At 42.0% G+C, this 12,545-nt stretch overlaps 1 protein-coding gene across 5 annotated transcripts in view; it reads left to right on the top strand.

The window, feature by feature from the left end:
- Positions 1–12,545, top strand: part of ENTREP1 (endosomal transmembrane epsin interactor 1) — a 134,363-nt gene that overhangs the window by 29,894 nt on the left and 91,924 nt on the right. For all 5 annotated transcript variants that reach the window (XM_073634650.1, XM_073634642.1, XM_073634636.1 and 2 more), the window contains exon 3: positions 11,002–11,112. In XM_073634650.1, coding sequence (XP_073490751.1) covers positions 11,002–11,112 — 111 coding nt within the window. The remainder of the gene's footprint in view (positions 1–11,001; positions 11,113–12,545) is intronic.

Raw genomic sequence — 12,545 nt, 5'->3', positions numbered from 1 at the left:
TTTTTGATATAGTGTGTAAGATGCTCAGGGACAGGACAGTTTCTCTCCACGTCAGGTGGTCCCTCCAGTCCAAACAGCACTGACAGTCCCACTCCCAGCTTGCCTTGCTCATGTCCCGCAGACCCACACATGAGGTTCCAGCCACTCTGCTCGGCTCCCTTGCACCATGACATCACACGTCATGCTCAGGCGCCACCTCCGCCGGACCTGGCCCCCCGACACCACCCGAACACACCGTAGCAGGCTCCCGGATGATCTCAGCTGGCTCTGGACTGGAACTGCGCATGTGCAGTTCCGAGTCAAGTGTCACAGCCATTTTTTTAACTGGCAAACTTTTCCTGTCACTGACATTTACTAGCAGGAGAAAAGCCTGTTTTTCACTGGCTGCCAGTAAAAATACTGATGGTTGGCAGCACTGCCTCCAAGACGACCACTGACGACCACTGCCTTGCTAAAGAAGCTGAGGGTAAAGGTGATGGCGTGACTGGCCAAGCACGTCTCCAGACCTATATCCTTTTGAGCATCTGTGGGGCATCCTCATGGAAGGTGGAGGAGCGCAAGGTCTCTAACATCCGCCAGCTCCGTGATTTCGTCATGCAGGAGTGGAAGAGAACTCCAGTGGCAACCTGTAAAGCTCTGTTGAACTCCATGCCTTAGATGGGTAAGGCAGTGAAAATAATGGTGACCACACAAAATATTGGGCCCAATTCGGACATTTTCACTTATGGGTGTACTCACTTTTGTTGCCAGCGGTTTAGACATCAATGGCTTCGTGTTGAGTTATTTTGAATGGACAGCAAATTTACACTGTTATACAAGCTGTACACTCACTACTTTACATTGTACAAAAGTGTAATTTCTTCAGTGTTGTCACATGAAAAGATATAATAAAATATTTTGTGAGATACCGTATATACTGTATATATGTACACAAATGTTTTGCCTTTTATCTTTATTTTACACTAAATGGGTTGTTTTACAAGGTAAGAGTTCACATATACTTTAAGGTTAAAAAAAAGATGGATGTATGAACTCCGTGTCTACCACCTAGGCTGTATGTACAGTGTCCTGATATGCCATAATAGTGCCATCCCTGGACACTCTTCTTCCAGGCGTGTCTTCATTGTCCTTAAAATGTATCTAAAGGCATATTTTGTTTTGGATACAGTGTAAAAGGATTGGAATTTCTGTCAAGTTTTATTGGTGTTCATATCCCCACTGGGAATTACTCTTAGGCCTCATGGCCACATCGTTTGAAATAACGAGCTGCAAAGCTAGTAGCAGGAAAAAAGCGGCGTTAAAAACGCAATGTTTTCGTATTTTGCATTGGCGTCAATGTGCGTTTAGCCCGGTGGTTGTCGGGGTCTGCGGGCGGGGACTTCTCATGATCTGGAAGCCTCCTTTAACAAGGGGCCCCCCCAGATCACGGCCCCCCACCCTAGGTGAGTGAGTATGGGGTACATCGTACCCCTACCCATTCACCTAAAAAAAAAAAGTGTCAAAAATAAACACACTACACAGGTTTTTAACGTATCATATTAAGGCAGCTCCGGCTCTTCTCCCTCTTCTAGCAACGTGTTCTCTCCACTCCGGTCCTTCTTCCCTCTCCGGTTCTTCTCCTCTCTACGCTGTCCTCTCTCTCCGCTATCTTCTGCTCTTTTGATTGGTCTTCTTCCTCTGTTCTTCTTCCGATGTTGACTCAATGCGATCTCCCAGTGTAATGCTGGGTCCGCCGTCTGCAATGACTTATATTGGCATGGGGCGGGGTCCCCTGATAACGTAAGTTAGAGGCCAGGCCCCTTGTGACTTCATTACCCGGGGCATGATGGGGTGATGACATCACAAGGGGCGTGGTCTCTAACTTACGTCATCGGGTGGCCCCGCCCCATGCCAATATAAGTCATTGTACACAGCGGACCCAGGATTACACCAGGAGATCGCATTGAGTCAACATCAGAAGAACAACAGAGGTAGAAGACCCAGCAAAAGAGCAGAAGATAGCGGAGAGAGAGGACAGCGGAGAGGGGAGAAGAACCGGAGAGGGGAAAAGGATTGCATTGCCAGAAGAGTGAGAAGAGCCGGAGCTGCCTTAATAAAATAAAATACTTTAAAAGCCTGTGTAGTGTGTTTATTTTAGACACTTTTTTTAGGTGAATGGGTAGTGGTACGATGTACCCCATACTCATTCACCTAGGGTGGGGGGGGGGGCACAGACCCCAACAACCAAGGGGGAAGGGTTGTCGGGAAGAGGCCCTTGTCCTCAATATGGGGACAAGGTGCTTTGGGGTGGGGGGGTGCAGGGCCCCCCCCAGCCCCAAAGTACTCACCCCCCCCCCATGTTGAGGGCATATGGCCTGGTATGTGGTCCAGGAGGGGGGGCTCGCTCGTCCCCCCCTCTCCTGACCTGCCAGGCTACGTGCTCGGATAAAAAAAGTGCAGCTGTGCAAGGCTCCGCCCACACGTCTGCATCATTCATTCACAGAGTTCTGTGAATGAATGAACTACAACAATGGTATTCCATTGCAGCAGATGGCTTGTAGTTCTCAACAAATAGCTAAGGCGGTCTTCCTGCTCTCCAGTAACTGTCTCCTCCTGTACCTGTACCTCCTGTATGGGCAGACAGCTATACTGAGAGTCTGCAGGAGCCTGACATTGCACTCCTGATCTGCTGATCGTGGGTGCAATGCTCTACTGGCTCCAGAAAAAAAAAAAGATAATAAATGCACTTTTTTTTACCTGCAAAGATATGTGCATTTCATTTTTTTTAAAGGTGAACTCAGCCTTTAAACATTGTTCAGTTCTGCATCTGTCATCTCTTTTCCTGTTTTATACTACTACAGGACTGGTTTATGAAAACTAGTTCAAAGTGTAAATAGAATTTACAGTTAGCAGTTAAATTAAAAAAAAAAAAAAAAAGTGTGTGTGTGTATATATATATATATATATATATATATATATATATATGTGTGTATATCAGGGTGGGTAAGAATCAATGATTTTCTTAAAAAAAAAATTTAAAAAAATCTGATTTTTTAATTTTTTTATTTAAATAGATTTTTTTGATTTTTATCAAATACATTTTAATAAAATGCTTTTGGAGTAAACATCTATCTAAAGCTAGTCTTCTATTTAGGATACATTAATAATTTACTTTTTTCAGCATGCAGTGGAGCTTAGTTATGTAGCAAGAGGCTGCATATTCTGCAATATTTACATTTTTGGTAAACTCATTCAATAAATCCAAGCTCTGCAAACTGAGATAACATGCACTGCATTGATGCATTCACACAATTTTACAGTAACCATGAAATAAAACAAAGTTAAGGAATATTCCTTTATCCCATTGTTTTGCAAATCTACAATGTACACTACAAACTGTATGATTGAAACAGTTCTGATATCGCTGTTCTACTAACTTGACAGCTTATTACTCTAAATAGGATTTTGTTAGCAAATATTAATGATTCTAACTACCAGCAAGAATAAGTTCTTACATTTAAAGAGCACCTGTCATTTCAGATCCATCATGGCAGCGCCTATAAGCGGGCATCCACTCACCTGCTGCTGCCACATCCCTCACCTTGTTGTGTCACTGCCGCATCACCAGCCACCTCAATAAAGTGAATGGGACTGTCGGTGAATCAACAGCGGGTCAGAGGAGGTGCCGCTGCGGGGCATAGATGACAGTTGCTCTTTAAAAATTGATTTAAATCAAGTTGATTTAAATCAGACCTTTTTACTAGTGATTTAAATCAATGATTTAAATCAACTTGATGCAATTTCTCTGTAGGAGTCTTAGAACTGGATCGAGTGTGGGCACTTCAAGCATATAAGTTCTAGCACTGTAGCTGTAGAGAAAGCAGTACTTAGTTATCTAACCATGGCAGGCTCTGGGGTAACTGTTGTGGTGGCTGTGTTTATACTATAGCTATATCACACAAGTGCAGAGATGGTCGTAGACTGGAGACAGTTATTGCTGGATGTTGTTGATCTGGATTAGGTTGGTTAACAGTCTTTTTTACTTTGTGCACTTGAGGAATATGCCATATTTCCAGCCAACCAATCTTATTGTCTAAAAGTTTGCTTTCCCCCAACAGTAAATTGGCTTTGCTTTCACAGGAACATGTTTTGGACATGACTGATGATGTGTTTGAGTGTTAAGGGCATTTTAGCAACCAGAGGAGCCCTGCCTCAACTTTGGTACTGAATGCTGCTCTGCATCCTATACCCTTGGAAATCGACCTTAAAGCAGAACTCCGGGAATGTTTTCCAGAACGTGAGTGAGGGACTCTCTATGTTCAGTATACAGAAGGCAAGTTGCTCGAGCAGCACCTAAAAGAAACCAGTGCTAACTGTACTTAGCACAGACTACTACAATATATTTCTGCATCCCCGTCAGCCCTCTGGATGTGAGATATGAAGAATTAGATGTAACAAAAGCTTGACCAATATAGGTTAAATAAAAGATCATTTCTAGAGTCAGCTTTAAAGAAAATGTGTGTTTTGCTTAAAGCAACAGGTTCACTTCAATCACCTCTTCCTCAGCAGTTCATACTTTTATTTTTTACCTTTGCTCCCACGCCACTGTCATTCAGCTGCTGAGAACAAGCAAAGGATGTGTAAGCTTTGAGTTCCTCCATGTGACAGCACCGAGCCAATCATCAAGCACCAGCACTGTCCATGACAGGGAAATGAGTCACATGCTCCATACCTGGAAGTAGAGAGGGAAGGAAAAGGAAATATGTACTGCTGGGGAGAGGTGAGTAAAAAGGGAACCTGTTATTTTGGCCTGCATGGACAAAACACACTCCTTTATCAATAAAAAATATTTTGTTACTAAATATGCGGTTGTTGTTGTTTGTGAATAGTAAGAAAATTTAATTAGGCTTCTAAATTATTGATCAGCCCGCTTTAATGAGAAACTATAGTGATAAACTAGTCTGTAACTAGCATGAGCATTTTAGTCACATTAGTCTGCATTCTTTCTTTATTTAGGTTAGACTGAAGTGGAAGTTACAGTGGCTTGCGAAAGTATTCGGCCCCCTTGAACTTTTCAACCTTTTGCCACATTTCAGGCTTCAAACATAAAGATATTACATTTTTATTTTTTGTGAAGAATCACCAACAAGTGGGACACAATTGTGAAGTGGAACGAAATCTTTTGGATTTTTGAAACTTTTTTAACTAATAAAAAAATGAAAAGTGGGGCGTGCAAAATTATTCGGCCCCCTTGCGTTAATACTTTGTAGAGCCACCTTTTGCTGTGATTACAGCTGCAAGTCGCTTGGGGTATGTCTCTATCAGTTTTTCACATTGAGAGACTGAAATTCTTGCCCATTCTTCCTTGCAAAACAGCTCGAGCTCAGTGAGGTTGGATGGAGAGCGTTTGTGAACAGCAGTTTTCAGCTCTTTCCACAGATTCTCGATTGGATTCAGGTCTTTGACTTGGCCATTCTAACACCTGGATACGTTTATTTGTGAACCATTCCTTTGTAGATTTTGCTGTATGTTTGGGATCATTGTCTTGTTGGAAGATAAATCTCCGTCCCAGTTTCAGGTCTTTTGCAGACTCCAACAGGTTTTCATCCAGAATGGTCCTGTATTTGGCTGCATCCATCTTCCCCTCAATTTTAACCATCTTCCCTGTCCCTGCTGAAGAAAAGCAGGCCCAAACCATGATGCTGCCACCACCATGTTTGACAGTGGGGATGGTGTGTTGAGTGTGATGAGCTGTGTTGCTTTTACGCCAAACATATCGTTTTGCATTGTGGCCAAAAAGTTTGATTTTGGTTTCATCGGACCAGAGCACCTTCTTCCACATGTTTGGTGTGTCTCCCAGGTGGCTTGTGGCAAACTTTAGACGAGACTTTTTATGGATATCTTTGAGAAATGGCTTTCTTCTTGCCACTCTTCCATAAAGGCAAGATTTGTGCAGCGTACGACTGATTGTTGTCCTATGGACAGACTCTCCCACCTCAGCTGTAGTTCTCTGCAGTTCATCCAGAGTGATCATGGGCCTCTTGGCTGCATCTCTGATCAGTCTTCTCCTTGTCTGAGCTGAAAGTTTAGAGGGACAGCCAGGTCTTGGTAGATTTGCAGTGGTCTGATACTCCTTCCATTTCAAAATGATCGCTTGCACAGTGCTCCTTGGGATGTTTAAAGCTTGGGAAATCTTTTTGTATCCAAATCCGGCTTTAAATTTCTCCACAACAGTTATACGGACCTGCCTGGTGTGTTCCTTGGTCTTCATGATGCTCTCTGCGCTTTCAACAGAACCCTGAGACTATCACAGAGCAGGTGCATTTATACAGAGACTTGATTACACACAGGTGGATTCTATTTATCACCATCAGTCATTTAGGACAACATTGGATCATTCAGAGATCCTCGCTGAACTTCTGGAGTGAGTTTGCTGCACTGAAAGTAAAGGGGCCGAATAATTTTGCACGCACCACTTTTCAGTTTTTTAATTGCTAAAAAAGTTTAAAATATCCAATAGATTTCGTTCCACTTCACAATTGTGTCCCACTTGTTGGTGATTCTTCACAAAAAATTAAAATTTTATATCTTTATGTTTGAAGCCTGAAATGTGGCAAAAGGTTGAAAAGTTCAAGGGGGCCGAATACTTTCGCAAGCCACTGTATGTAGTACTGAAAACATCCTATATTTCCCACAGATTTTGAAGTTGTCAGGCTTATTCATAATTATGTTGTAGAATGTTTATGTCTCCCTGATTGTAGTGTTGATTGGAATTTTAGCAGCTCTTCCACGTCATAGTGATTTTCTACCAGGCACTCATCTGTACTGTGTCTGTCAGCACACTGTGTATGTGTCTGATGTAGATTCTATATCAGCATGACCCAGATTGTTAAGGCTCTACAGCTGCACTTTTATGTAGTGTAGCTTACTAAATCACTAGATTCTAAACCCAGATAATGGAGTCTACATGCCTAATGTGGCAGGATTTTTAGTGCATCATACAATCATCACAGTCTGTCCAGCAATTAAAATGTTCAAAAATCCTAAGGTTGCTATTTGACACCAGGATATTCCAGATGGTGGATGATCATGGAGTGACTAATCCCTTCAGTAGTCAAAGTTTACAAGTAGATACATGTAAAACGTTCCACAAATCTTCTGGTGTGGGAATGACCAGTGTTTTTTCTATACAGTATGTGCGCGTGGACAAATCCTGCTTATCAATAGATGCATCGTTAGCTTTCAGCATGAAAAATTTTGCACTGAAGTGTGGCTGTTAAGAACCTTTGCACAAATAAATTATTAGTGATAATATGTGTGCAACAGTATTTTCATGAAGATTTAAAATTCAGCCTGCATGAAAGGAGATTTATATTTTCCTTTGGAAAACCCATAGTGCTATGGAAATCTTCTATGATACAGAAATATATATACCTATGTTTTAACAACGTGTGCAGAAAAGGATTTTGGAGGGTATGGTGGTATGCATAGGAGTGGAGTATATAGGGTTTGATGGTGAGCATTATATACAGGACAGGCATATCAGGGCAAGGCCATGGCCAGTATGTTCAGGAGAGGAATGGTAGGGGGTATGACAGCAGGCAGTATGTGCAGGACAAAAGTGTTAGAGGGTATGGTACAGAACTATATGTGCAGAAGAGTAGTATGAATGGTATGAATATGTGCATACACAGAAATGCAGTTACTAGTCCAGATCATTCCATAAAGCTTCTGCTACAATGGGTGCCAATCCATTTACTGCTAATGTATGTGTTCAAAAAGATAAAGGCACAAACCAATCTTCGCTGCATAAAACTTTATTTACAATACAACAAGGTATATCAGATCTCTTATGCTGCATACACACGATCGGAAATGCCACCAGCAAAAGACCAATGTGAGCTTTTGGTCGGAAAATGCGACCGTGTATGTATGCTCCATCGGACTTTTGCTGGCGGAATTCCAGCCAGCAAAAGATTGAGAGCATGTTCTCTATTTTTCGGTCGGAAAAAGTTCCTATCCGAAAATGCGTTCGTCTGTATGCAATTCATACGTGGAAAAAATCACGAATGCTTGGAAACAATTCGACGTATGCTCGGAAGCATTGAACTTCATTTTCTCGGCTCGTCGTAGTGTTGTACGTCAACGCATTCTTGACGGTCGAAAGTTCAGAGAGCTTTTGTGTGACCATGTGTATGCAAGGCAAGCTTGAGCGGAATTCCGTTGGAAAAACCATCTAAGTTTTTTCTGACGGAAATTCCGCTCGTGTGTATGCGGCATTAGATTTTCTTGTGATTTCCAGGGCTGTCTTTAATAGTGATTGGACCCTGGACAGACATTTTCTTGAGCACCTCCCCCATGCAATTTTGCTCTCCAGCCCAGCATCACAAAAAACAAACAAAGCTGGCTAAGCACTGGGGCCCTGTAATCGTTGGCATGCTTTAAAGCAGTCAATAGGACCTGCAGGCAGTAATAGAAATATAGGGTAGCTGGTAGGTATTTCCTAATGGCTCAGTCTGTAGTGGTGGTAACGAGTAGCTGCCACAAGGCTCTCTCACCAGATTCAGTGACTCAGCAGCAGTGATCCTTCTGATCAGGTGCCTGCTCACTCTGGGTTGGCTGTAGCGACTCTGGTAGGCAGCATAGCAGGTACTTATCCTGGCAGCAACTCCATCCTTCCGCACTCAGGTCACGCTCTGTACTCTCTGGTAGTCCCACACATGGCATTGAGCTTTTGCTGGCACAGCTCTCTCTCAGATGGTGTCCCCCGGCACGGTCCTCTCACACACCCTGCCCAGGTAGCCAACTAGAGGAGCAATCTTTGCCTGGAAAAATCTGGTTCTCTCCTTCTTACTGCTGCGAAGCTTGGCTTGATGGGGGCTGTAGTTCATCTGCCATTTTGTTCAATGAGCAGCCTGTCTCTGGGAAATACATGTCCCATGATGCTCCTCTCCTCCCTGCTGGTTGGTCCATTCCTGTTGCTAGGAGGTAGGGGGAAGAGACAGAGCAAGTAGTGAGCCAGGATCACAGTGTCCTGCTGTGGTCATCCTCTCTGTTTTATTAATCCCCCACCCGCCATTGACAGGAGAAGGGGGGTAGGGGAGAGTCTGCTCTGTGTGTACAACCCGGCAGTAGAAAAAACAACAGGGGGTAAGCAGGGATTACACAGAGCCCACTCCTGTGGTGAGCGGGGAGTTACACAGACAACCCGCAGCTCAGCTCTCCCCTATCACAGCACAGTCCGCTGCATGTACAGTAGAGCTGCACGATTCTGGCCAAAATGAGAATCACAATTTTTTTGCTTAGAATAAAAAGATCACGATTCTCGCGACGTAAAATCTTTCACATTATACAAAAAAAAATTGAGCTAACTTTACTGGTTATTTATTTATTTTCTTTAATGCATTAAAGTACTTTTTTCCAAAAAAAATTTATTTGAAAGACCGCTGCGCAAATACGGTGTGACATAAAATATTGCAACAACCACCATTTTATTCTCTAGGGTCTCTACTAAAAAAATATATATAATGTTTGGGGTTTCTAAGTAATTTTCTAGCAAAAAAAAATTATTTTAACTTGAAACCAACAAATGTCAGAAAAAGGTTTAGTGGTTAAACTTTCCTCACTTACACACAAAGTCTATTCCATTGACAAATTGTTACAATGTTTATACTTAAGTTCAACTGCTAAAGAATGTTGTGATTCTTGACAGACTGCCCGGATTTTTTCTTCCTTTCTTTTGATGGCTGTGGCTTCAGAAGAGCAGAGAGAATTATTTGCATAGCAAGAATCGTGAAACACTTTTTCAAGATCGCAATGGGGAAAAAATCGCGATAACGATTCTTGACGATTAATCGTGCAGCTCTAATGTACAGTAAACTAGTGGAGAGGGCAGGCAAATGAGTTGAGGGGGAAAAGAGGATCAGCTACACCAGGAAAACTATTTGCGGGCGGTTCGGGCTCAAGGGACAGCTGCTTTGGGGGCCCCACAACAATGACTGTGCCCCGGGCAGCTGCCCTTTTTCCCCAGCGTTAAAGATGGCTCTGCACATTTCATACTATAGTGCTCCATCATTAAGTGATTTAATTCAGAAAGTATCGCCCACCCCTAAGACAGGTCATCTCCATCTGTATCTGGCAAGTTATCTACTTGAAATCAAAGCATAGGAAGTGCTAAAACATGAGCATTTACATGCACAACACCAAAGTATCTAAAATACATCATTGGTATATAGTACTCATACCAGTTTCTTAATAAGCACTTGACTGTTTTCTGTCTGAAATAAAGATCCATTAACAGATCCCTCCTCAGCTGTGAAGAGAGTGTGCATATCATTTAAAACGTAATGTCCCATTAACGGATTAATCCATGAAGAATTCTTCTGTACGATGTAAATCTCTAGTTCGTCTCTCTCCTGCACAACTGTAGGGAAAAATGCTCCCCTCTCTTAACAGGTTGGACTTTCTCTATTCCCTGAGGATACATTTAGGTCATGGTGCTCCACAAAGTGTTTTTCTACATTCACGTTCATCTTAGGCTAGGGTTACACTTCTGCATGTGTGGGACTGCATGTAAATTGCACGCTTTCCCACACCTGCCACAAAAATGCGCTGCTGGTAGTAGATGTGTGGGGGTGCCATTAATTCTTCATGACACTCATACACATGGGGAACCACAGTCATTTTCTCCTGCTGGGAACCCCATAGCACTATGTGGCTTCCCAGCGGCTGAAATTTTGGAAAAGGTGCAGGAACCTGCATTTTCTGTAAGCAGCCCAGTTGAATAAATAAGCTTCTGTGCTCGTGCCCATGAGGCCACAGAGAAACCACAATAGTGTGAACCTAACCTTAGTATTATAGTATATAGTTTAACATAGTATTATAGTATAGTATTATTAAAATAATCCCTCAGTCTGTCTCTTATCCTTTTAGTGGTTCTTCCCAAAATGTGAAAAAAAAACGTATATTATGTAAAAATGCTGTAGAAATGTATCCTACTTACTGTCCTTTTCCTTATACAAGGTCAACCTGTTTGTAATGCTGTCTGTGGTCTGCGTCCTTCTAAACTTGGCCGGCTTCATCTTAGGATGTCAAGGTGCACAATTTGTGTCCAGTGTTCCCAGCTGTCAAGTGGTAAGCCAACTTCTTTAACTTTTAAATGAAAATGGTAACTTTTGATTAAGAATGGTGATCATAGTCATGTGTGAACACAGCCCAGATTGTAAAGAATCTTGCTTTATTTCCTGCTTTTTTTTATCTTTTTTTTCATCAATCAACTTTTTTTTTTAGAATTTGTATAAAAGACAATACAAGCATGAAATACATTGCTTCACATTGTTGTTTTCTAACCTGCAATACTGTGAGCTATACAAAGTATAAAACAGCAAGAACATCCCTGAGTAGGAGGGGGAAAACGTATTAAGTTTCCAACAATGGTAGCATAATGTAAATAGTCATGTCACATCATTTACAGTGTACTTTGTCATGGTGATGGAGTAAAGGTTCAAAGAAACCTATAAGGGGAGTCCTGGTTTCTGAAGTATCAGGTATTCCATGATGTCAGGATGGGAAAAGAAAAAAGGAAAAATTATAGATCACAGATGAGAAAGTACAAAGGGAGAGTAAGGAAAGAAGATGGGAAAGAGGGAAAAGGGGTGTCGCAACATTCCAGGGGTATAGGGGTAGCCCCATCGTCGGGGAACAGACGAGATCAGAGGCAGGGCCGTCAGGGCAGGTTCTCTTATAGATGTCACAGTTCCCACACATGATTATGGGACTCTAGTTTATCATAAAGTTTAGCTGTTAGTTTTTCCATGAGTTCTATGTCTTTGATTCTGGCATACAAGGCAGTTGAGGTGGGTGGCTTTGTGTTTTTTTCAGATATGAGACATCTTGCCGCTGTGAGTACATGAGTACATGATGGAGCAGTTTCTTGTAAAGTTTGGCAAACCTCATAGGGGACAGGACAAACATTTCTGAGTGAATGGAACAGCAATTTCTATTTTTATTCACAAGCACACCCTTTTGGAAGGTTGTCATTTAATATGAACAATATAGTAATCCAAACAAAGCTGCATAGTTTGCTGTGGTTTGCATATTTTGAATGAAATCCCCATATTAAGTTCAGAATTGAGCCTGGCATCTCAGTTAACTGTCTATCAGTAAGTAACCAGCTTGCACCAGTGCAGCCCAAAAAAATTACTTTCTTTGTGTGTCCAAAGGCAGCGCTAGAAAGCTGTTCCACACCTTTTCCTAAATTATAACCTGAGCTTGAATTCCTTGTTACTATAGACATTGCTAATCTTACAGGAAAATAGTAAAAGGTTAGGGAAGAAGATTTCCTCAGAATATGAAGAAGCAGGAAGCTGAGTGGTAATTTTATTAAAAAAAAACAAAAAACAAACATGTCATACATAGGAACAAAGAATTGGGTGAGGAGTGTGGCTGTATGTGAAAAAGCTTGGTCTGTCTGACCCAATAATAGCAAACATAGAAAAACCACCTGGTATCAAAAGGTACGGTGAGGAACCCCTTAGGGTTGTTAATAGACAGATCAAGCCAATAGT

This window comes from Aquarana catesbeiana, linkage group LG01, assembly GCF_042186555.1.
Source record: "Aquarana catesbeiana isolate 2022-GZ linkage group LG01, ASM4218655v1, whole genome shotgun sequence".
NCBI classification, from domain to species: domain Eukaryota; kingdom Metazoa; phylum Chordata; class Amphibia; order Anura; family Ranidae; genus Aquarana; species Aquarana catesbeiana.
The sequence above is the reverse complement of the archived record's forward strand: the minus strand, read 5'-3'. Positions and strand labels throughout refer to the sequence as shown.